At 44.8% G+C, this 23,363-nt stretch overlaps 2 protein-coding genes across 5 annotated transcripts in view; one reads left to right on the top strand and one right to left on the bottom strand.

Moving 5' to 3' along the window:
- CRYBG3 (crystallin beta-gamma domain containing 3) overlaps positions 1–3,588 on the top strand; it is a 73,676-nt gene extending 70,088 nt beyond the window's left edge. The window contains exons 20-22 of the mRNA XM_018077036.1: positions 481–639; positions 1,253–1,412; positions 1,894–3,588. Of these exons, the coding sequence (XP_017932525.1) occupies positions 481–639; positions 1,253–1,412; positions 1,894–1,982 (408 nt within the window). The 3' untranslated portion in view covers positions 1,983–3,588. The remainder of the gene's footprint in view (positions 1–480; positions 640–1,252; positions 1,413–1,893) is intronic.
- A 678-nt stretch (positions 3,589–4,266) lies between these two features.
- On the bottom strand, positions 4,267–16,062 carry RIOX2 (ribosomal oxygenase 2). Of its 4 annotated transcripts, none has more exons than XM_018077136.2 (9): positions 15,331–16,059; positions 14,022–14,141; positions 12,900–13,028; positions 10,896–10,999; positions 8,473–8,575; positions 7,711–7,873; positions 7,125–7,213; positions 5,756–5,863; positions 4,267–4,525 (listed from the first exon to the last, which is right to left on the bottom strand). In XM_018077136.2, the coding sequence occupies exons 1-9, from the start codon at positions 15,760–15,762 to the stop codon at positions 4,364–4,366; spliced, it is 1,410 nt and encodes a 469-aa protein (XP_017932625.1). In that variant the 5' UTR covers positions 15,763–16,059; the 3' UTR covers positions 4,267–4,363. The 4 variants fall into 4 exon arrangements, with proteins under 4 accessions (XP_017932625.1, XP_017932624.1, XP_017932623.1 ...); XM_018077135.2 differs by having other exon boundaries at positions 4,267–4,522; positions 7,711–7,876; positions 15,331–16,055; XM_018077134.2 differs by having other exon boundaries at positions 7,711–7,876; positions 15,331–16,054.
- Between the last annotated feature and the right edge of the window lie 7,301 nt (positions 16,063–23,363).

Raw genomic sequence — 23,363 nt, 5'->3', positions numbered from 1 at the left:
GTAAACAGGGATGCCAAGTCAGTATCCTGTTTTCTGTGTATTTTCAAAAGCAGAATGCATGTTCAAAAGTGGTTTATGTCTGCCATATACTCCAGTTAACGGGGGTTGAAGTTACTGGATACGAAACTCAGTAAGTTTTGTGTCCCAAGAATAAAAAGCCTGTGGAGTCCAGCCCACTGCCTGGCCTTGGAATGACTGAAATGCACTGAACTAGACATGTTTGCATACCCCAGGAATTAGGTCTATAGCCATAAATACATTTTTCTTAAAAAAACCTATCTGCCATTGCTGCTTAGAGCTGTGAAAGCCGCTTGCTGCTGCTTCACATGCACATTTCTAACAAAAAAATCAGTGAGCATCTTCTTCTGATACTGGAAATTGGACACTGTTTAGAAAACTGATGTGAGGTGGAGGGCAGGTTCTCTCACATCAGCTGTGGCAATCTCTGTGTTGTGACCCGCTCCCCTCACCCCCTCCCAGCCTGCAGTGTACCTGAGGGTGAGGAACCGAGCCCAGGGGCGGTACCTGACGGTGGCTGGGAGCCTGGCAGACGTCAGAGCAACCTCAGTGTGTGCATCCCCCTACAACGGCAGGAACACCCAGGTCTGGCACTACTGCAGGGGGCTCTTCAAGTCCAGGGTGAGTTTCCAGGTGCTGGAAGTGGGTGGGTTGTATCCCTGCTCTCCTCTGACCTTCACTTCTTGCTTTTACTCTAGGCCACCACTAACACCCAGATGGCTTTTGTTCTCTCTTAAACCAAAACTCGTAAAAAAACTACATCTTCTTACTATGTATAGGTCACTTTGATCTGTCTGCTTGGGCAAGTTGGGCTACTTCTCACATCTGTCTAATGGGACTGATGCTCCTGGAAGTAGAAACCAGTAGAAACCTGGTTTTGTCTAAAGTCGCAAGTTTAAGTTTAAAACTTTAAAGAGTAAAGAATTTATCTGAAAAGTAATGTGTGAACGGAGTAAGTGATTTTCTATTAATGCTGCCCTTGATAGTCTGCTCTTGGTATAAAAAAGGCTGATAATTTAACATAAAAAGCTGATAACATAAAAACCTGGAGTAGCAGAGACAATGTCTTTGATCAGGCAGCTGATCAGTTGCTGCATAATCTGCTCCTCACTTGTCCTCACTCCTTCTTACCAACTGCAGCACCATTTCCTGACATATGCTCAGTGCCTGAAACAAATCAGGCACAAAACTGAGGATTTGTGGCCTGGATCTCACCTCTCTTCTTGTTCCTTAGGCCAACAATGCCTGTCTAGATGTCATCGGTGGCAGAGACGTGCCTGGGGCCAAAGTTGCCCTCTGGGCAGAGCATGGGAAGGACAGACAAAAGTGGAGACTCAACGAGGATGGAACCATCAGTTCATACCTCAGTGAACAACTGGTCCTTGATATTAAAGGTATTTAAAAAACAAACAATCCCTAAACCTCTCACATGTTTTAGGTATGTTTTTTGATTAGGGTTAATTGCCATATCCCATTTTTTTTTTTGTATTTAAGGTTTCCTGTTAGGTTTATGTCCAGTTGCTTGTCAGTGGGACAACAGGGCAGGGAGGAACCTTTCTCTTTTGATTCCAGAGGTTTATTTTGATCAAATCAACTACTGTACTTCAGAGAGTTAAGAGTGCTGGTGGCAAGGAATGCAAGTTAAAGACAAAATGGTCAAGAAGCAACCACAGAACAGCTGTGGCTCAAAAAGTGAAAAGGAGTTTAAAAAAGAAGGCTGGTTAAAATTGTCGTTGCTCAATTACAGACACCTCATGGAATTTCTGTTTTTCAGCTAATTTTCCTACTTAATCATACTTCCTAAATATTATCCATAGATTTTTATGAGCATTTCTTTTAAAAAAATTTCCTTCATGACTTTCTTTTGTTTTTAAGGAGGAAATTATTACGACAAGAACCACATCATTATGAATCAGCCAGTAGAAGACAGACCTTCACAGAAATGGGATATAGAAATATTGTAAAACCCACCCCACAGATGGACCTTCTGTGGGTTATTAACATCTTAGAGGGGGAAAACAAGACCCCAGCTACTGAAGTCACACACCACTGACACCATAAGCAGCAACTCCTCTCTACTTTCCTTCATACCAAGCACCAACTCTTTGAAGAACTGAATTTTGCACAAATCTGGAGGAGGGGATGTTGATCCAATGTCTCTCTGCAGGGAAGTTGATTTTTCGGAGGCTGCTCCTATGAAAGTCACTTATTATTCTTCATCTGCAGTATGAAAGGTATAAAAGTATAAAAGACTAGACATAGGTTTTGCAGTATAGGAACTGCAAGAGATAACATGGGAAAGGCTCTTCAGAGATGTTGTCTTTACCTTCCTCACACTGATGGAAGCTCCTCGAGGAATGAATGCACTGGTGAGCTTGAAAGAAGGGGAGTTGAACTTTCATGTCCCAAGCGAAACTGTTTAAACTCCAGGCAGTCCTGAAGCTCAAATCTTGCTCAGATGCAATTTATTTTGTTCATAAAGACAAGTTTGAATTGGAATTCCAGCTCAGCATGTGAAATGGGGTGATAGAGAAAGCCTGACTCTCACCCCCTCAGTGTTACTGGTCGGCCTTTGCCTTCCCTCGTTTCCACTGTACCAAATTCCCAGATCCAGGAACTGTTTTTGCTGCCCCGTGGCCTGTTTACTACCCATGCAATTGTGAGTTATCCCAGAAGATCACCTTTAACAGGAGCCGTATGTGCATGTATCAAACCAGGGATAAATGGCCCTGGGTCAGGCTGCACTTCTGCAAGGGCTAAAGCTGCTTTTAGCACAGCAACAATTTTAAATGTATTTTGGTTCAGTGTACATAGCTTAATTTAATGCAATGTCATTTGGTCTTGAAACCATGTCTTCCTGCAGAAAACAACTCACCCTGGCATGTATTTTCAAAGGTGCTGGCAGCCTGCATTCCAGTGTTGTTTAATGAGAAATCCCTCAGATCACTGGTTTCGGCATCACTTACCTACTTAATTGAAAATACCTTTTTTTTTTTCATATTTGTATATTCAGGGTATGTATGTCTAGGACTATTTAAGGAGTTCAGGTTAGCTAAAGGCAAGATATTTTAGATTCCAAAAGCTGTAACTATTTCAGTTGTGCACTCAAACAGGATCACCCCCAAACGAATAAAGACATAACCCCAAGTCTGCCATAGAAATAAAATATATGGATGTCTATTTTTGTATGAAATGGAGTTCTATATAGTACTATTTAAAAAAAAGAACTATCTACTTGCACTTACTATTTTGCATTCTAGAATTATCATAAATCTGCTGTTTGAGTAACAGATCCTCAAATATATGTATATATTTTTCCAACTAAAGCACTTGTTTAGCTTTTTTCCTTGTAAGTCAGTACATCAAGTGTTCTGCACGTGACTTGCTTTCCATATGAAATTTTAAAAGCCTGTGTAAAAAGTTGTAGTTTTTTAAATGAAGAATGACTAAATCATATTTGGTGTCTCAGTGTTACATAACAAAGCAAAGCAGGCTTTTGTACTTAGGAGACCTTGAATGTAAAATGCTAAAGCATGTATATTTTAACTGTATAAATTTTTAGGAGGAACATTTTGCTTGTTGGTTTCTTTTTTTAAACAAACTAAACAATAGTTTTTAGCAGGTGTCAAGCACATTCCTGTAAAATATTTCTTTTCAAATGGACAAAAAAAGGGGTAAGTATATTGAGTACCTGGCTCTGCTGTCACGTGAGTTTAATACTTTATTGATTTCTAATAGTCAGGTAACTGCACTACTCATCAAAACCCACTTGAGTGAGCATTGAAGATACAGGCTCCAGTCAGAGGTTTTTGGGTTACTTTGACATTAAAACTGGTGCTGGGGGAGCACCAGTGTTGGCAGCATCTGAGAGGAGAGGGGTTTTCTTGGGCAAAATCTTCCCCCTTTGGGAACACCACACACAGCTTCTACTGAGAAGCTTCTGTCCTGTCAGGGTAGTCAAACTGAACAAATGTGTTTTCTTGCTGCTGAACTTTACAAATGAGAAAAAACAAGTTACTGTTCTATGCCCAAGGTTCTGGATCCTGCCCCATGTATAACTTTAGCAGCTCTCCAGAGGGAAGGGAATACCACAGCATTGGTGTTACTAGGAGTGACTTTGTGCATCCCAGACGTGGAGCTGTGGCTCACTAGACAGTGAGCAGATTACCTGTTTTCCCCATGCCCAGTTTCCTAAAACTGAGGAAAGAAAAGCAAGTATTTGTTTAGACAGCACCACAAACCAGAGGCTGGATGGATAAAAAAGTAATTTAATAATATCAAGCTCTCAGGAGATGCTTAATAGACAGAAACACTCCTTTAGAGGAGCAGCTGATTCACAGAAGCATCAAAGAACTTCAATCAGACATTCACTCCACAGGGACAAGGCAAGGTTTTCCTTCTCTTCATCCGAGGTGAGGTTAAGCTCTTTAACATGAACAGTGCTGCTCCTCCAAATCTGCTTCAGAGCTTCCAAGTATGACAAAGGAAAGCGCAGCCCATGGGTCTGCTGGGGAAGAAGAAACAGAAAAAAAAACCTTCAGCTGAGAGCAGTGTCCTTATTGCACAGCAGTGTGTGAGGCTGTGGGTAGGGAGCAGCAGGAATGTGCTCCCTTCCCACAAGGCACTGGTGTCACTGAGAGCATTCTCCAGAAGACTCGATTTTATCCAGGCCTGTTTTATCTTCGTAGGGAAAATGCTGAACTCTATTCTGTGTTCTAGCATGCTTTTTGAGGTGGGGATGTTTACAGCATGTGGCTTTCTCCTGTGGTTTACACATGGAAGAATTAAATAGCCTTAAACTTACACTCTTGCCTAGCCCTATCCATTATTTTTGGAAGCTCACAGAAGTTTATTTCTAGCTGCCACATGAAGTCTTTGGATATAGTTTGACACAAGCACAGAGGAGCTCCATTCCCAGGCCTGGAGTCTTCAAGGGCAAGAAGGAATATTCTGGGATCTGCACATGTTGTTCAGGTGCCAGTGTACAACCTCAGCTCTGGAGGACCAGTGAGATTTACTTCCAAAGGAAAATAAGTGCCAGGCAAAAAGCCTTGCTGTAATTACTGAGACAAGGACAGACTGTGCCCTGTTTTGCCATTCGAGTGTTTCGGATCACAGAGCTAAGACACAGCATCTCACTGCCAAAAAAGCAGAAATAAAGGTTCCAAAGCTCAAAGCCATGCTTAGGAAGGATTTATGACCCAGCAAAAGCACACTGTACCCGCAAGCAGGAACAGAGACAACCTGAAAAGTACATTTCAGAACAAGGTAGGTCTTTACTCGCAGTGCTGACCCACCCTACCCTAAAATGAACACCCCTGCAGTGTGTTCCATTGGATACAGAATCTAACATGGGTTTAGCATGGCAGTGATCCCTAGGGAATATCTGCTGGCCTATCCAGTAGCCTCAGTAGAGGATGTGCTAAGGACACACCAGTAAGAGCTGGTTTTAGTTGCTCCAGTAGCTTTGCTCACTGGGCCATAAGGCATGCACCAGAAATCCTGTTAACATCTCGAGTGTTTAATTAAGCATGAGATCACATTACTCAGTTCCACTGTTAAACTGCCTCTGTGGTGCAGCCTCAGCTCATCTGGGCACTGCAGGGCTGGGCAGAAAGGCTCTGGGTGCTGAGGATCACAGCAGAACCCAGGCCCTGCTGCCATTCTGGGCAAGCTCATCTCATGCAGCAAAACCCACCATGGAAAGATAAGTTTTGGTGTGTCTGCAGGAACAAACCTGGGCCGTGCCATCCTCACTGGCAGTGTCATCTGTCCCCATCATGTGAGTGTCTCTCCTGTTCCTTAAGGAATGATACACGTAAACCATCTCCCTGCGAATTTCATCCTAAAAGACAGCAGGGAGGAAACAGTTACATGTGATCCACAGCCTCAGACTCATCTCACTGCACTTGCCAATGCTCCTTAATTCTGCAGTCACTCTTACAACAAAGCATGCAAGTCACCCTCCCAAATGAATTTTCCAACAGCCACCTCCCACAGCAATAAGGGACTCTCCAAAACACCTCTGAAAATTTATTTACAATCATCTTCTGCCTTAAAACTGCCCCTGCTAGAGTCCCAGGAGTGATGCTGTACAGAAAACAAGCCATTTAAGGGAAAGTATTAATGAACAGGTGTGCATCAACACATTTCCAGTCTGATACTGATCTGTCTCTTAAAAAATCACATGCCCATCATCAGTCCTTGGTCAGAGCTGTGCAAAGCAACTCAGAGCTCTCTGGGCAGGTTGCACATGGAATTTGTGGACACAAGTCTTCCATGTGTCCTGTCATCCTGGGTTGATCTGTGTGACATCAGAAGGCAAGGTGGCCCAAAAATTGAGGGGAAAAAGTCTCCAAAACCTACACAGTCTCAATATGGACACGAGCAAGATGGAGGAAAAAATCAGAAAGTTATGGTGTGTTTTTCTTGGGAAACATTCAATTCATCCAAACAAACCCCAAACTGTACAAGATAATCTTTGCTGTGTGTCCAACCCCCCTTTTTTTTTTTAAAGTGAGATAAAAAGCACTTCTACAATTTCATACTAAAAAACCTTCATGGATAAGAAGTAGTATAAACACAGCATAATGCAAGATGCATGTATCAATGTTGTGGAACAACTTAGTAGTGCCCCTGGCACCTGCTTGGATACAGAGATAACCCAGAAGTGAAGACTAAATGCAGCCACAGCAGCAGCTGCAACCAGCAGAATTCCCTCTCTTGAGAAAACCTATTTTTATAAATTATTCCTGTTCTTAAATACAAAGAAAAGAAAAAACCCATATTATCAAGACCTGTAGAGGCCATTTAGCTGCTGTAATGATCTACCCCATCAAACCTGAGACAAAAGCCATGCACCTCCCATACAGAATCATAGGCTGAATTTAGTTTTGAAGCCCCCCCTCCAGAAGGTTGGAATGTGCCATATCACTCAACAAACAACCCCACAGTATCCTAACAAACCCTAATGGGATGCAGGATCCAGCTCAGTAAAACTGCATGACCCTTTTAGACCTTTTGCACAGGAGAGCAACAACTCACATGGCCTCACATGCACTCCCCAGCCCACCCCAAATGTACAGAGGTGGCTTCACTGTACCCACAGCATTCTCTTGATCTGGTTCCACGGAGATGAGAGTGTGATCTCTGAACTGCAGTCTGATTTTGCTGTCTATTTTTGGCAATTTCCCACCTAAGAAAAATAAATCCTCCCTTAGAAAGGAAGAAAACCAGACAAATGGTTAAACTGAGCCCCCCTGTGCTCTCCCCACTCTCTCAAGGCTGGACTGTTTGTTAAGCTATGTTTCAACACCCACATGTCCTCAGACTTGTTGTGGAGGGGGCAAGGAGAAGGAGATTTTTTAATTCTCTCACCTTTCCTGTCTGCAAATAACTATAATAAATAGCAAGCTAGAGCCCAGGGAAAACTGCTACCAGTTAAATGCTCTCGGGATACAGTTTATCACAGTTGCCAGTTCCAGTCTAGGATAATCTTTATTCCACTCCAAGGGAGTGTCATCTCTCCCACTAGACACGGGGAGCAAACACACACGTGGGGCCTCACGGCATGTGAAGCTGATGCTGGACTGTGATCTTTGCCTACCATAAAATACTAGAAGTCCCAAGAGGAGCAGAGTTAGCAACAGCTCTACCATCACATCAGCCAGTTTTAGTAACTTCAAAACCCACCTGGAGTCAAGGAATCGGAGTCACACCCCAAGCAAGGTGGCAGCCGGTGCATAATGAAGTCCTTCTTCATGTCAGATGACCTCAGTTCCCTGGTGTGGTCCAGGTGGTCTGCAAGCCTCCTCAAAAGGCTGCTCAGCTTTTTGGTGGAGTCAGCTGTATTCACCTGCTAAATATCCACACATGAATTCCAGCTGCACAGACCAGGCCTAAGCCAGTACAGAAATGCTGTAAAACTCTGGACACTCCTCTTTTATCTTTGCAAGGTTAACACTTAGTCCCAGAACAACCACCTTTGTTTGTTTTACACATTCCCCATGAAAGCTCACTTTCCCTTGCTCTGGGGCTACTGCAATGCTAAAGGACAAGCAAATGCAGTTGAAGAGACACTTGTTCCCCTGGAGCTGATCAGCACAACAGGATCACCATAAAGAGGTCACACAACAATTTACATATTCCCTAACTTTTAAAGACTGAAAAGCTTGGCCTCAGAGGACTTATGCCTGTCTGACAGATCCCAAGCAAATAGCATTACTTTTAGAAGGAAACAAGCCATACAAGAACACTGTGATAGGAAAGAAAAGTAGTGTAATGAATTAGGCAATGCTTGAGATGGACCCAATCTCAGAAGAGTCATCCTGAAGACTTCAAAAGAAGTGGCTGGGCTGCTAGACAAGGCAGTGCATTGCACTGAGCCTTCAGAGCAGATCAAGTGCTGAAGTTCCACCAGGGTGCACCATTATTCCCTCAGTCCCACCTACCTACCATCAGCAGTTGCCTTGGGATGCTTGTCCGCAGCGCCACGTCGTCTTTTGCTGTGTCAAACACCAGGCCAGGAATTGCATCCAGTAAGAAATCTCCCCAAGAGCTGATGGGCAGGAAGAAACAAACAAACAAAAAAGTTCCTGAAATAGCTGCACTAAAATAAAACAGACATCACAACCGGTGTCATGGGCTGGAAACCCCGAGAATTCCAAATCTGCTTGGTGCCTTTGGCCCTTCCGTTACTGCTCTGTAGCCTCTGGCAAAGGCTTATGCACATGTGTGTCCTCACCACCCTCAGGTCAGTGGCACTTCTACAGAGGGAAGGAACTGGCTTGAGAAGGGTCCCGTTTCTTCTGCTTCCAGGTGCTTGCCATTTATCAGTGACTGCAGCCTAAGTGATTGATGAATTCCTCCTGGGGCCTTTATCATCCAGCCACAGGCACATATAGCCCCACTGCACACAGTGAAGTGTGTGGGGTTGGTTTTGTCACTTCATGTGCTTTTGAGACATTTATACTGAAGGAGGAAACGTACCCAGGGTTATCAAATCCAACAGGGCATCAGTTTTCAGCTTGAGTAGAAACTTAATTACAACCCCAAAAACAAGATGCCTGCAGGGATTTTAATGACACCTGACAGGCAGTTTGTACGTGTCTTGTTTGCATTAAATCCCCATTCTTAGCCTACATACTTAACCAAAAACATTGGCTTTGATCCCTGTGCTTCTGTTCCCCACTTGTAACAATAAACCAGAGGAGGAGAGGGAGGATCCTACTCCTGCCTGCACCTTCTGTGCCCAGCTTGAGTCAACCTGGAAAGGAAGAGGCTCACGCCAAAGTTCTGCCCTGTCCATGGGTGACCTTCTTCCCTCCCACATCCTGAGGCTGATTTAATGGACAAACATCCAGGGCTGCCAGCAGAACTCCCACCCACCCAGGGCAGGCAGCAGGGCAGGGCCTGTCCTCCAACATACACTTCACCCTCTGCTCTTGTTCTCCCTCAGCACTCCCTACTGTCAGCTCTGATCTCTAGTCACTACTTTAGTTTAGGAAAAAGAAAAAGTGCCGCTTTTTGTAGTCTCAATATTTTTTTATCATCTCCACTCAAGTGTTCCACTGTCTGCTACACAGTGGGAGGGAAGAACTCTGGTCAGTGAAAGGAATTAGACATCTACTCCTCACTACTTCTCTTCCTTTGCCCCCATAGTCTCCATCTGCCAGCAACTGTCTTCAGCTACTCACTGCTTTTCCAAACTGCCCTGCTTATCCCACATGTGCACACTTCTCTCCTGCTGGGATCTGGCCCAGACAAACCTGAAAATACCTGAAAGTGCCACCTCCACCAGCACTTCCTCCACAGCTGCTTTCAAGGATTTCTCTTCAATTTGCCAAGGAAATGTTTCCAGATCATACTTCCATCTACAAGCCAAGTCAGAACACCAGCCTGCACCAGGACTCCTGCTTGTTTTCCCTGCACTTGCTGACAGGAGGTGCAGAGGCAGGATGTCAGCACTTCATTACCAACAGCCTTAATGGGGGATGACTACACTTTTTAACCTTGGAAGAAGAACAGCTTTTCCTTTTCCTCTCCTGTTTTTTGGGTTTGTTTTTTTTTTACCTTCTGAATAAAAGAACAGGTGTGTAAATTGAAATAATCTGAACCCAACTTTTTTAAGAGCACCTTTGAGCAGCTTCCTCTTAACCCTCTCTCCATGTTGGAGGAGTGGCCAGATGAAGAGTTACCAGCCCATCCTGGGCTTCCAGAATGGCACAGCTGGTGGTTAGAGATTCATCTCACAGTTATCTAGAATATGCCCAAACTTGTTCTGCCCTTCTTAATTCCTAACTCAGGCCAATGGCTCCAAACCCAGCATCTGGGAGGCTGATTAGGTTGGCAAGAACATTTCCCTGTGTGATAACAGTGTGGGCACAAGGACTGGGAGTGTGTCATGAGAAATCTGACTTGCATACATGGGGTAGGAGATAAAAAAAAACACAGATAAGCAGAAAATGTTTGCAAGGAAGAATTGGCAGCAAACCTGTCAGAAGATTAGTGCAGGTGACTATCAAACACAGGAGAAAACACGATGAAAGGAGTAACTCATGACTCTTTATCTGAGCTATGAAATGAACAGTAACTTCAGCCACTGATAAAGAGATTTTTTTAAATATAGGAGTGAGTTTGCAGTTGTAGCATCTTCCACATTAAAGCCTACAGCTGGTAAATAATAAAATAAGCAATTAAAAAGCAATCAAGCTTGCTGCATGAAAACCTCTCAAACAGGCTGCTTCAAACAACAACAGTCTTCTTGCTCCCCTCCTTCCCCCAAGCCCCAAAACTTCACCACATCTCAGGTCTGTACTACTCACACACATCACTTGGCAGAGGAAAGCCACACAAAACAAAAGATAAAGAATAATTACTTGTTTTGGTAGGTGCTGATGGTCACGTGTGTTGAATGGGAGGTCCCAAGAGGAGTGTCAGCTTGGTGGATGGTGCCTCTTGGGAAGTACAGTAAGTCACCTGCCTGCAAGAAAATTGATATATTTAGAGCACCAGGTCAAACCTTATTGCAGGCAGAGAAAATACTCTCTGAGCAGACAGTCTGACAATATATATCCTTTAGAACCACAAAATGGAGCAGTCCTGCAATGTACACTTTAATAACATAAGCAACACTAAGCCAGAAGTTCAGAACCTTAAACTTTCCAACCTGCTGTCAATATTTACTGAAAACGTGAAACAAGCTTTTTAACATTACAGAACACACAGACTCCCACTGAGCTGCATGAAGAGGACAAAGAAGCAGCTGAGATGGACCTGCTGGCAACACAGTGGGCTGGCAGAGGAGCAGTGAAATGGGGATTTGGTCAGATCACATCAAAAGAAAAGGCTAGTATTCCACAAGAAAAGCCAAATATTCTATAGAAATGGTAATCTGTTACAATACTGTTGTCTGAGATTTTCAGTTAAAGCACTTAAAAAACAGGTACAACCTTCCTCCTCCTCCTTATCTTTCTTCTCACCTATGTAAATTAAAACTCCACACTGAAAAAAAACTAGATAAGGAAAGTCAAGACAAGAAAGGTGTAAAGCACATAAAATTGCCTCCAAGAAGGAAATAAAAGTTTACTTATGGCTTGTCCTGTAAACACCTATAGAGTTGGACAGCACAGTCAAAGAAAACTGCCTTCCTTACCAGAGTGGGGACTACACCAACCAAGAGTATTCTGCATTCTCTTCATTTGAAAGATGGAGAAAGGAAATATTCTAGAAAGATGTTTAGGGAGGAAATAGAGTCAAACAACAGCATCCCTCTCAGAGGCAGCCACAAAGAGACAACCAAACTTTGACACCGGCCACCCAGAAGAAATGGGTCACAGGAAGTGAACAACAGCAAACAGAAGAAAAATAAATTAAAAACTTGGATAACTTTTAAGCCCATCATTATTCCATAAAAATGAATTCACTGAAGTCTGGTCCAAAATATTCCAGAAATGAAAAAGGGAACTGTAATTTACTAGACTTTGCATCACCCAGTACACGATGATGATCGAATATTCCCCTCTGTCAAACGACACAGCTCACGATGTCAGCATCCCATCCAACGTGTCACACTATTCCTAAAACACCTACACCATCCAACATGTCACACTATTCCTAAAACACCTACACCCAAATGCAGCTCTGGACACTGAGAAGAGTAGAGAGAGGCTCCATAACAGGCCAAAAGGCAGAGAAACTCCTGAGGATTCCAACATGGAGCAGCACCACCAGCTGGACAAGTAACACTTCAAAAGCAGGTAAAACAGAACAGGACAAGCACCAGATTCCCTGCTGACACTCAGTAATCTTCATGAAATGTTCCTTTTATTCCAAAAATCAACCACCAACCAAACACTTGAATTTCAGGTTTGGAAAAAGTAAGAGCAATTAATACAGCAAGTTTATATGGGGTTTGGTTCATGCTTTTCTTTATCAGCCAAGGATAAATATTTAAATCTCATTCACCAGAACAGTGACAATGTTCAGTGCAGCAGTAAGTCTCAGTGCACAGAAGGATTAGCCTGAGTGATTACAGGCAGCATGTAAAAGCATAATAATGTTTCATAACCATACACAAACCCAGTGTTTTTTCTGCACACAACTCCACAAACATGACCTAGGAGTCAGGGTGCCCAACCTGGAGAGTACTAGTCAATTTACAGAAATAACTGGGGGTTTTGGCCCATTATTTAAATACTAGAAGCAAAGGATACCTTTAAAAAGGATAGGTTAGACACCTATCACCCAAATTTCTCGTGCTCGCAGTGTGCAAACCCTCCCCTCAGTTTCACAGCCACAATCACTGTCTTCAAGAAATGGACCACTTTTAACTTTTCTGGCAATCACAGCCCAGACCACATAAGGCAATGAAATTCTCATACCTTTAATATGAACTCATGTGTGGGATTCCCAATCCTATCTTCTGATTCCACATTATATTCCCGAGCTAAAGGCACAGTTGGTTTATAGAGCCGCCAGTGTTTCTTGCCTTCCAGCTGAAGGATAAACACCTGCAAAAGACCATAAATCCAAATCCATAAGGAAGTAATTCCTTTCACATTAATTTTTAGATAGCTACAATTCAGAGAAATTTAAATTTGAACTAACTTTTTTTGTCTCTATTTAGAGACAATAGACAGAGGAGTTGTGAAGTGGGATCTGTTTTATCCTAAGGCAGGCATTTGGAAATCCCTGTTTCTCTCCAGTCACTTAAGTAAGTGCTAGAGAACTAACCCAAAAGGAACATCTGCCACACAAATATCCAAAATTTCAGGTGAAAGAGGCTTATCCCCAACAGAGCATCAGAAACCTCTATAGGGTGCCCAATGGGGGTAGATGGCATGAGTTAGAAATGCTGGATGTGAGGTTGCTGAATAACAAGCATAAGGAAAATGAAACTCCAGGTGTATTTAATGGAAATCAAAATATTAAAAAGCAAAATATACATATAAGGATTGGATTTTTGATTTGGTTTAAGTGGGATAGTACAATTTTTTTTTTATAGCGCAGTGTATATTTGTATGTTTCTTTTAGAAGCTGATTTAAAATGCATATGGACCACAGGAATTCATCATATCAGTAACTTCTTAAAAACAGCAGGACCAACAAGCACAACCAGTCTGCTGTTACAGTCCAGCTGAAGAAAGTGCAAATATTTAGTAAAGGAAAAAGGACTTGTAAATTCTTGGGGCCTGAATGAAGTGAAAATGAAAAACAGGTGCTAGAAAGCTTCTGCAGCTGTGAAAACAAACTTCTCTTTTTATCTAATGGAAATACCAGGTCTGGAAAACCCAGTTTACATGATATTATGATTAGATATTACTATTAGTAAATTTTCAGCAAAAATATGTAAGAAAAACGACTACAAGTAAACACAAATAAAAAAAATACATTTTCCTATAATGTTTAGTGGGAGGGAGGGTTAGAAGCACACACACAACAGCAAACACTGCCATCAGCAAAAGCCCATGCACAATTTCACAGGTAAGGTTGTGCTGTCCTACCTCAACATCATCATAGTGAGGAGGAAGGCCCTGGGATCCCTGGGGAGTGATGTAAACATTGGACCCCACCAGAGACCCAAAGTAGCACTCCAGCTTCTCCTGAATCTTCCACAGCTCCTCCTGTAAAAAAAAAAGATGCTGTTACTTGCTGAAGAGCTCAGCCAAGCCCAGCCCACATCCTCCCCATGGCTTGGGAAGAATGATCACATCAGGACACAGAGGCTGGGAAGGAAGGTGCTCTGTACCAGTGTTTCTCCTGAAGGAGAGCACTGGAGATGCAAAGGGGATCTGCCATGAGAGTAATTGCTAAGCCAAAAAGTCTGGTGCCCCAACCTGTGTTTGTTCTCTTCCCTGTGCCATCTTTAGGCTGCACAACCAGACAGACAAGGCTGAACAGAGGAAAATAATCCCACAAAGAGCAAAACACCATAGGACAATAAGCACATGCAGGACCTGCATTCTCTCACCAGAGAGAACATACAAAGGTTAGAGACTTTTCACCAGTTACTCCAATCATTTAGGAATATTCAAAACCAAACTTGACTCATCCACACCCCACATGTGACAGACAAGGCACCGAAGGGAAACAGCAGAACGTGCCAAGTACCAGATCCACACAAGTGCAGCTTGGCCATTAAAGCTGACATCAGCCAGGAACACTATACCTGGGACTCATCTTGTATTTGGGATCTTATTTGGGTCCACCCTACAATTAAATTGTGTTGACACCTTCAAGACTACCTGAATCAAAGCACCTCCAAAAATCCAAGTCCTTTACACAACTGTGCAGCACCACTGTCTCGTTCTTAAACTCAAGGACTGAGAACACTCAGCTAAAATGGGTTGGTACCTTCCATGGTGCAATTCACTGGCAAGAACACTGGAAATATTTCAAGTGGTTTCACACCTTACCCTCCATTAAAGGGAAGTGGCTCAAAAGCCACAAAGTTTGCACAAGGAAACAGCAGGGCAGAAGGGATAATTTAAGCACAGATGCCTACTCATCAATTTTGTGCATTTCGGTTTTTTTCCAAACTTTTATGTGACAGAGCAAAATTTTAAAAAGAATATATTATTATACATATTATAGCATGAATCAGATTTTGTTCTTACTGCAGAGCAGTGAAACATGATGGACAGTGCAAAAGTATAAACTGTGTTTTAATACAGTTCATGTAAAGATTTCAGCAGGTCATCAATGTCAACCACTTCCCCTGGGGACAGAGATGAAGCCATGTCTAGTGCAACTCAAGCAAAACACACCACATTATTAAGCCAGCATCACTTATATCCAGTGAAACAATCCCACCTTAAATCTCTGAGGCTGATGAAACTGTATTGTTGCCTTTTTCTGGTCAAAATCCTTCTTCAGCTGCATGTAATTCACTTTGCCTTCTTTATTTAAAACCTTCTTCTTTCCATTCACACACCTGCAGATATTCACATCTCGCCCATAGTACAGGCCCTGGCTGCACAGCTCCTTCAAGTCTGACAGCTGGAACAGGGACAGGTAGTAAGCAGCCACCAGGGGATCATTTCTCTGGATGAGCAGTGGCTTTTGCTCCCAGTACTCCTTGAAAAACACCTCTTCTTTCATGGGGGAGATCAAGCTCCCGAAGAGGCTGTCTGGGTTCTCAAAACTCAGGACTGAGGGAGAACAAGCTGCTTCCAGCTTTGCTCGTTTACACTGTGCCCGTGTTTCTTTTCCCATTTCAGCATGTTTCCCTCCTTTCTTGGGCATGGTTCCTGTTCAAGAGGAGAGAGGACCAAAACAGTCAACCAGCAACACAACCTCAAGAGTTCACGGGCCCAGAGCAACAACTCTTACCCTACCCAGTGGGATATCAGAGTATCCCGGGAACAGCTCTGGTTTCAGAGCCTCACTATTTGCTCCAAAGCATTAACAGTTTACAGAAGACAGGGAACATTGTTAGGCCTTCCTGTTGATGCTCTGTAATTACTACATTTACAAGTTTAAAACCTGTAAAATTTACCAGTTTAAGAACTAAAAGGCCAAGATTCTGCTTTCAGTCCTGTCGAGCTGTTAAACTTTGTTTGTGTAGAACAAAAAGAATTCTTTCATACAAGTACAGACATTTCATTTTAAAGCTGAAAGTCATTTACTTTGTTTTTCCCAGGCAGATAGTATGATTGTGTACCATTATGCAAAAATAAGGAAGTTGATCTACAAATGGTTTGGCTGCCAAGTTCTCAGGAAAGTTAAGGGGAAAATCAAGTAACGGTACGTAACTGTGCAAGTCTGGAAAGCCAACATCTGAGAAGTTTGAACGTGCTGATGCCATAATTTCTAAGTAAAAATGACAGCTCTACTCCCTACACCCATTTGATAGGAAATGCTATCAATTTGTTGAGATGCTTTTATTTACACAGATCCCGTATTTTGAAACTTAGTGCTGCATGTAAATACCAGGACTGGAGTTTAAGTTCTTCTGTGCAGCAAGACACCCTTGCTGGCCCACTAACTCCTGGGCAGTGTTTCATCAGCAGTTCCTGCACAGCCTGTCCCTCAACAGTAACCGAGGGTCACCTCAGCCCTGCAGGAGGGAATTCACATCACCTCCTTCCTGAGAGAATGAACATTCCCAACTGCAGCATGAGGCAAGGGAATGCGTAAAAAATTAAAGACTGAAAATCAGTCCCTGGCTGACAGCAAGATCTGAAGATGCTGCTGAAGGCACCAAGATCTAAAGCTGACATCCCCAAATGCCAGCAACACAAATGCAACCAAGCCTGGATTAACAGTTTTGAATTCCAGACCTAAATCCATTGTACCAACCTCTCAGCTCATTCACATTGATTTAAAGAAGTTACATTCAGATATTTATTATTCATAGAATGCAGCTTCATTTACAACACGTGCTGTTCTGTAGCGCTCTGCTAGTTATTACAGCTTTTCCAAGCCCCCTGCCATGGGCAGGGATACCTTCCACAAGATCTAGTTGCTCAAACCCCCATCCAACAGGATCCAACTAGGCCTTGAGCACTGCCAGGGATGGGGCATCCACAGCTTCTCAAGGCAACCTGAGCCAGTGCCTCACCACCCTCCAGCAGAAAAAAATTCTCCCTTACATTTAGTCTAAACCTAAATCATTAAGCTTAAAACCATTGCCCCTTGTCCTGTGCCTACAGGCCCCCGTAAAAAGTCCCTCTCCATCTTTCTTGCAGCACTTAAGTACTGACAGGCTGCAAGGAGGTCTCCACAGAGACTTCACCAGACTGAGCCATCCCAACTCTCCCAGCCTGTCTCCGCAGCTGCTCCATCCCTCTCATCATCTTCCTGGCCTTCCCTGGACTTGATCCAACAGGTTTGCGTCCTTCTCACGCTGGGAGCTCCAGAGCTGGATGCAGCGCTCCAGGTGGAGAATCACCAGAGCGCGGCAGAGGGGCAAAACCCCCTCCCTCACCCACGGCCCGCTGAACTGGATGTAGGATACGCCTGGATTTCTGGCTGGGAGCTCAGCGCCAGCTCAGCCCCAACTTTCCATCCACCAGCACCCCCAATTCCTTCCGGGCCGGGCTGGAGGACAAACCCCAGCGCAGAACCCCACACGGGAGCAGCTGCTCCCCGCCAGGGCTGTTCGCTCCCACACCACGGCAGCTCCCTGGGAAGCGGCGGGAATACCGCCGGGCGCGGCGGGAATACCGCCGGGCACAGGGCTCCGGGTGTCCCCGCTCCCCCTCCCGGCTCCCGCCGCCTCCGTCCAGCCCCTTCCCGTCCCGCGGCCCCGCACTCACCCGGGGAGGAGGGAGGATCGCGTGGGATCGGGGCGGGCCGGGATGGATCGGGTCGGGCGAGGGGAGGTGAGGCCAGGCAGGATGTGCCGGGTGGAAGCGGGAGGCGGTCCTGCCGCGCTGGGAGTCACGGGAGGAGCCGCTTCCGGGCGGCCAGTAGGAAATCCGGCGGCATTCCAGTGTCATTCCAGTGTGTATTCCAGTAGGAACGCAGCAGCACTAAGGTTAATCAATCTGCTTCATACAACGGTGCCTGGGATTCAGCTGCGTTATTTATTTATTTTTTTCCTGGACCAAAAATCCTCTTCCTAGAGTCTCCCTGAGTCTCCCTCAAAGAAAACTTTGGAATCCTCACCGAGCACGTGAAAACTTCCAGAAATATTTTTAGATGCCTGTTAATGGTTTGGTTTACGTTGGCTAATGATGTCAGAAACAAAAGAAAATGTTAGGTAGGCTTTGCTGGAACTTTGTTCTTGTGTACTGGCTTGAAGGATACGAAGCAGAACTAGCAGAAATAAAAAAGGTGGATTTTGGAAACCTCAGCAGCCTTACAGTGCACGGCTGATGTTGGTACAAAGTTACACTGCCATAAGTTAATTACTAGAAGGACCTTTCAATGACAGGTAAGAGAGGAGACTGTGTCCTGTCAACAACTTAAGGAGGGAGAATAACAGAGCCTTGCACATCTCCAACACCAGTTCAAATCCTTCCCTTTACGGAAAGTGGTTTTCAGTCTTGTTCCTCCTCACAGTGTGGTTGTTACACAGTCATAACTTCTGCTTCCCTGGCACTAGCTGGATCATTTGGAACAAATGTCGTGATTCCAGTGGGTTCTGCATTCATGGATGCATCCAGCAAATTCCTGTGTGCTGAGCAGAGAAAGTGGCAAAGTCTAATATATAGAAAAGGGGGATGGAGGAGAGAAAAAGGCAAATGCTGCTCATACTGTTCAGTCCTTGTTCCTTTACCACCTGGACCGCTCTGTCGCCAGCTGACCAAAATGTCATGGTCACTTGAACATGAAATAAGGATTAATCAGCATGTGGCTGGGTTACCAGCAGAGAGATTTTGCCAGGGGTGAACCTACAGCTGTCCTAATTGTAGAAATGTGTACAAATTAGATAAAAAAATTTAAGTTTCTCTAGAAAGCATTTTTTTTCATCGGCCTGTGAGCTTCAAAGAAAAAGAAGACAATCTCCACTTTCTAATTCTGAGTTCATCACTACATCCCTCAACATCCAGGACATTTTGCAAAATTTATCAAACTTCAAATATTTTAATGTAAATGCTCACCAGTAGTTGGGATATTCAAAGTGAAAAATAGGTCACTGTCATGAAATTCTCTTTATTTCTTTCATGAGAATTAGCAAGCTTTGAAGAAGGAAGTAGTTCTCCAGACTTAAAAGGTTGCATCACCTAAATTAACACTCACGGGATGTTTTCTCACTACAGATGGGCGTACCAGCAGATGCTAAAAATAGAGAGGCCACATCCTGCACCTCAGCCGGTCACAGACACCATTAAAAGATGTTATTTCTGTTCCAAAAATCCACAAAGTACCTCAGCATAACCGCCTGAACACCATCAGGGTGAATACTCAAACAAATACACATTTACTTAATGGCTGTGGTGTTTTTAATTTGCTGTGGGACTTAAACCCCACACATCTGACCGGCTGCAAAACCAGTAGGAATGGGGAAATACTTTTGAGTACCTTTTTAAAGACTTCCGGGCTGGTCTGGAGAGACAAATTGGCTAAAAGTATTTAATACCATCCCAGTCAAGAAGGTAACACAGCTTCAGAGGAGGGTCATGGGCGCTGTAACCAGCCCTCTAGCACCCCCTAGACGAGAAATAATGCGTTTAAATACCGTTTGTTATTTTTACCTACTAATACAAGCAAGAGATTTTTGAAGTGTAATTGATCCCGGTATCATCCCTGTCACTGCCTTAAGAAAATAAAAATTATAACCTTTGGTGTAAAAATATCCAGTCAAGTTTCATCAGCACTTACAAGGGCCTGTAGTGACAGCACAAGGGGGAATGGCTTCAAACTGAGAGAGGGCAGGTTTAGATTGAATATTATGAAAAAAATTCTTCCCTGTGAGGGTCGTGAGGCACTGAAACAAGTTACCCCAAGAATTTATGGATGCCCTATCCCTGGAAGTGTTCAAGGCCATGTTGGATGGAGCTCTGAGCAAACTGAGATAGTGGAAGGTGGAAGGACTGCCAACTTCAGCACAGGGCTCCTGCAAGCACACGACTCTACCTCCACCCTGCAAAGAAAGCCCTTAGCCTCCGTCTCTCATGTGCAGTTGTTGGGGCAACCTGGGCACTCGGTGGGCAGCAAGAGCTTTCTGTGGTGGCACCTTTTGTCTGGCAGGAATCTTCATTTGGATTCAGTTTTGGGGAGGTGGGACCAGCCATTGCAGCACAGGGCTGAAAAAAGAGAGCAACAGCCCTTTTTCCCAGGAAAGCAAGCCTGTAACCTTTGGGTTTCAGGTGCAGTTGGTGGGTTTTACAGACTGGTCAGGGGCTGCAATGTGGTTCTTTAGATGATTACTTCGAAGGCGAGATTAAGGCACAAAACTCCAAATGTTAGGTCTCAAACAGACAATTTGCTTTCTTTGTAGCAATAAGTAATGGTAAAATCGAGGCGGGAGGGGAGAAGAAGAGGGAGAGATAAGGAAAAGGAAAGTACAAAAAGATTACCACCACCAGTGAGAGAACTGGGTGTAGTCAGCCTCAGGCAGTCATGGAAGGACTGCTGGAGAGAAGCAGGGGGGAAAAAGACTGGATCCAAGACAGACAGGAGACGGGGCAGGTGGGACACGAGCAGGACAGAGGCAAGCAGGATGGAGCGGGGAGTGGGGACCAGCAGGGGACCCTGGCCAACACCGACTGGACTCACCACCACGCTGGGCACTGCCTTAAATACTCCCCGGTGGGCGCTCACTGGCCAGCTTGGCACCAGGCACACCTTTACACGATGTTGAATGGCTAAGCTGCTGGTATACAGGCAGGCTGGCTCTGCCAAGGCGGGAAAATGTACCAACTCTCTGTTGGAGACTCTCCAGGGGTTCCCCAAGACTCCAGCAAGCAGTCCAAAATGTCCCCGTAGGCTGACGAAGACAGCCCTGCAAAGAGCTAAAGCCGGTGTCCGCAATTCTGTTCGGTCACTGGGCTCCAGGGGGGGTTCCTGGTAGCCTGCAAAACTTTCACTTGGAAAGTACATCACCTGATGGAAATACTTTCCTTAGCGTGAAGTGGTTAATTGCCGCTTGGGACACTTTAAACGACTTGAAAGAAACCTTACACAAGGAGCTTAATTGCTACAGTAACACCTATAGCGCCTCCACGGGACAGATAATTACCAGTTCTTTATTGCAGAGGTCAGTATCAAAACAAAGTAGAGAGTAAGAAATAAAAAATCTATTACAACCAACAACTGGTCCTAGCTGCCAAAGCTTCCAGGCTTTCTTTCCTAGGGGAAAGGGCTGCTGTTCCCTTCTTTCCGCCCTGCGCTGCAATGGCCGGTCCCACCTCCCCAAAACTGAACACAAATGAAGATTCCTCCCAGACAAAAAGGTGCCACCACAGAAAGGTCTTGCTGCCCAAGAAGTGCCCAGACTGCCCCAGCAACTGCACCTGAAGCCAAAGTATCCAGACTTTGTTTCCTGGTGGAAAGGGCTGCTGTTCCCTTTTCTCAGCCCTGCGCTGCAATGGCCAATCTAACTCCCAAAACTGAAGACAAATGAAGATTCCAACCAGAAAAAAGGTGCCACCACGGAAAGCTCTTGCTACCCAAGAAGTGCCCAGGCTGCCCCAACAACTGCACCTCAAAGCCAAGGATCCAGACTTTCTTTCCTGGTGGAAAGAGCTGCTGTTCCCTTTTTTCAGCCCTGCACTGAAAAGGCCGGTCCCACCTCCCCAAAATTCAATCGAAATGAAGATTCCTGCCAGACAAAAGGTGCCACCACAGAAAGGTCTTGCTGCCCAAGAAGTGCCCAGGTTTCCTTACCAGCTGCACCTAAAGCCGAAGGTTCCAGGATTTTTTTCCTCCTGGGGGAAAGGGCTGCTAATTCCCTTTTTTCAGCCCTGCGCTGCAATGGTCGGTCCCACCTTTTGAAAAATTGAATCGAAATGAAGATTCATGCCAGACAAAAGGTGCCACCACAGTAAGTCCTTGCTGCCCAAGAAGTACCCAGGCTACCGCAACAACTGCACCTCAAAGCCAAAGCTTCCAGACTTTTTTTCCTGGTGGAAAGAGCTGCTGTTCCCTTTTTTCAGCCCTGTGTCGCAATGACCGGTCCCACCTCCTGGAAAATTTACTCCAAATAAGGATTCATGCCAGACAAAAGGTGCCACCACAGAAAACACTTCCTGCCCAACAAGTACCCAGGCTGCACCAACTACACCTGATGCCAAAGCTTCCAGACTTCTTTTCCTGGTGGAAAGAGCTGCTGTTCCCTCTTTTCAGCCCTGCTCTGGAATGACCTGCCCCACCTCCTGAAAAATTGAATGTAAATGAAGATTCGTGCCAGAAAAAAGGTGCCACCACAGAAAGTTCTTGCTGCCCAAGAATGCCCAGGCTGCCCCAACAACTGCACCTGAAGCCAAAGGATCCAGACTTTTTTTCCTGGTGGAGAGAGCTGCTGTTCCCTTTTATCAGCCCTGCGCTGCAATGCCTGTCCCACCTCCTGAAAAATTTACTCCAAATGAAGACTCGTGCCAGACAAAAGGTGCCACCACAGAAAGTTCTTGCTTTCCAAGAAGTGCCCCGGCTGCCCCAACAACTGCACCTCAAAGCCAAAGGATCCAGACTATTTTTCCTGGTGGAAAGAGCTGCTCTTCCCTTTTTTCAGCCCTGCTCTGCAATGGCCTTTCCCACCTCCTGGAAAATTGAATGTAAATGAAGATTCCTGCCAGACAAAATGTACCACCACAGAAAACTCTTCCTGCCCAAGAAGTACCCAGGCTGCACCAACTACACCTGATGCCAAAGCTTCCAGACTTCTTTTCCTGGTGGAAAGAGCTGTTGTTCCCTTTGTTCAGCCCTGCTCTGCAATGCCTGTCCCAAATCGTGAAAAATTTCCTCCAAATGAAGAGTCCTGCCAGACAAAAGGTGCCACCAGAAAGTTCTTGCTGCCCAAGAAGTGCCCAGGCTGCCCCACCAACAGCACCTGAAGCCAAGGGATCCAGACTTTCTTTGCTGGGGGAAAGGGCTGATAATTCCCTTTTTTTAGCCCTCTCCTGCATAGGCCAAAGTAACTCCTGAAATAGACTCTAGCTAAAGATTCCTGCCAGACAAAAGGTGCCACCATGGAAAGCTCTTGCTGCCCAAAAAGTGCCCAGGCTGCCCCAACAACTGCCCCTGAAGCCAAAGGATCCAGACCTTTTTTCCTGGTGGAAATAGCTGCTGTTCCCTTTTTTCAGCCCTGCGCTGCAATGGCCTGTCCCACCTCCTGGAAAATTGAATGTAAATGAAGATTCCTGCCAGACAAAAGGTATCACCAGAGAAAACTCTTCCTGCCCAAGAAGTACCCAGGCTGCACCAACAACTGCACCTCAAAGCCAAAGCTTCCAGAC

The sequence above is a fragment of the Manacus vitellinus genome, unplaced genomic scaffold (assembly GCF_001715985.3).
Source record: "Manacus vitellinus isolate BGI_N305 unplaced genomic scaffold, ASM171598v3 scaffold_35_pilon, whole genome shotgun sequence".
Classification (NCBI taxonomy): Eukaryota; Metazoa; Chordata; class Aves; order Passeriformes; family Pipridae; genus Manacus; species Manacus vitellinus.
The sequence above is the reverse complement of the archived record's forward strand: the minus strand, read 5'-3'. Positions and strand labels throughout refer to the sequence as shown.

What these genes read in the sequence shown, in the direction of transcription:
- RIOX2 (XM_018077134.2), bottom strand. Translation starts at nt 15,762, where the DNA reads ATGCCCAAGAAAGGAGGGAAACATGCTGAAATGGGAAAAGAAACACGG. An exon ending in CTCCGATTCCTTGACTCCAG is followed by an intron (nt 7,214 to 7,710) that starts GTGGGTTTTGAA and finishes TATTTTTCTTAG; the next exon opens with GTGGGAAATTGCCAAAAATA. An exon ending in GTGAGGATGGCACGGCCCAG is followed by an intron (nt 4,526 to 5,755) that starts GTTTGTTCCTGC and finishes CTTCTTCCCCAG; the next exon opens with CAGACCCATGGGCTGCGCTT.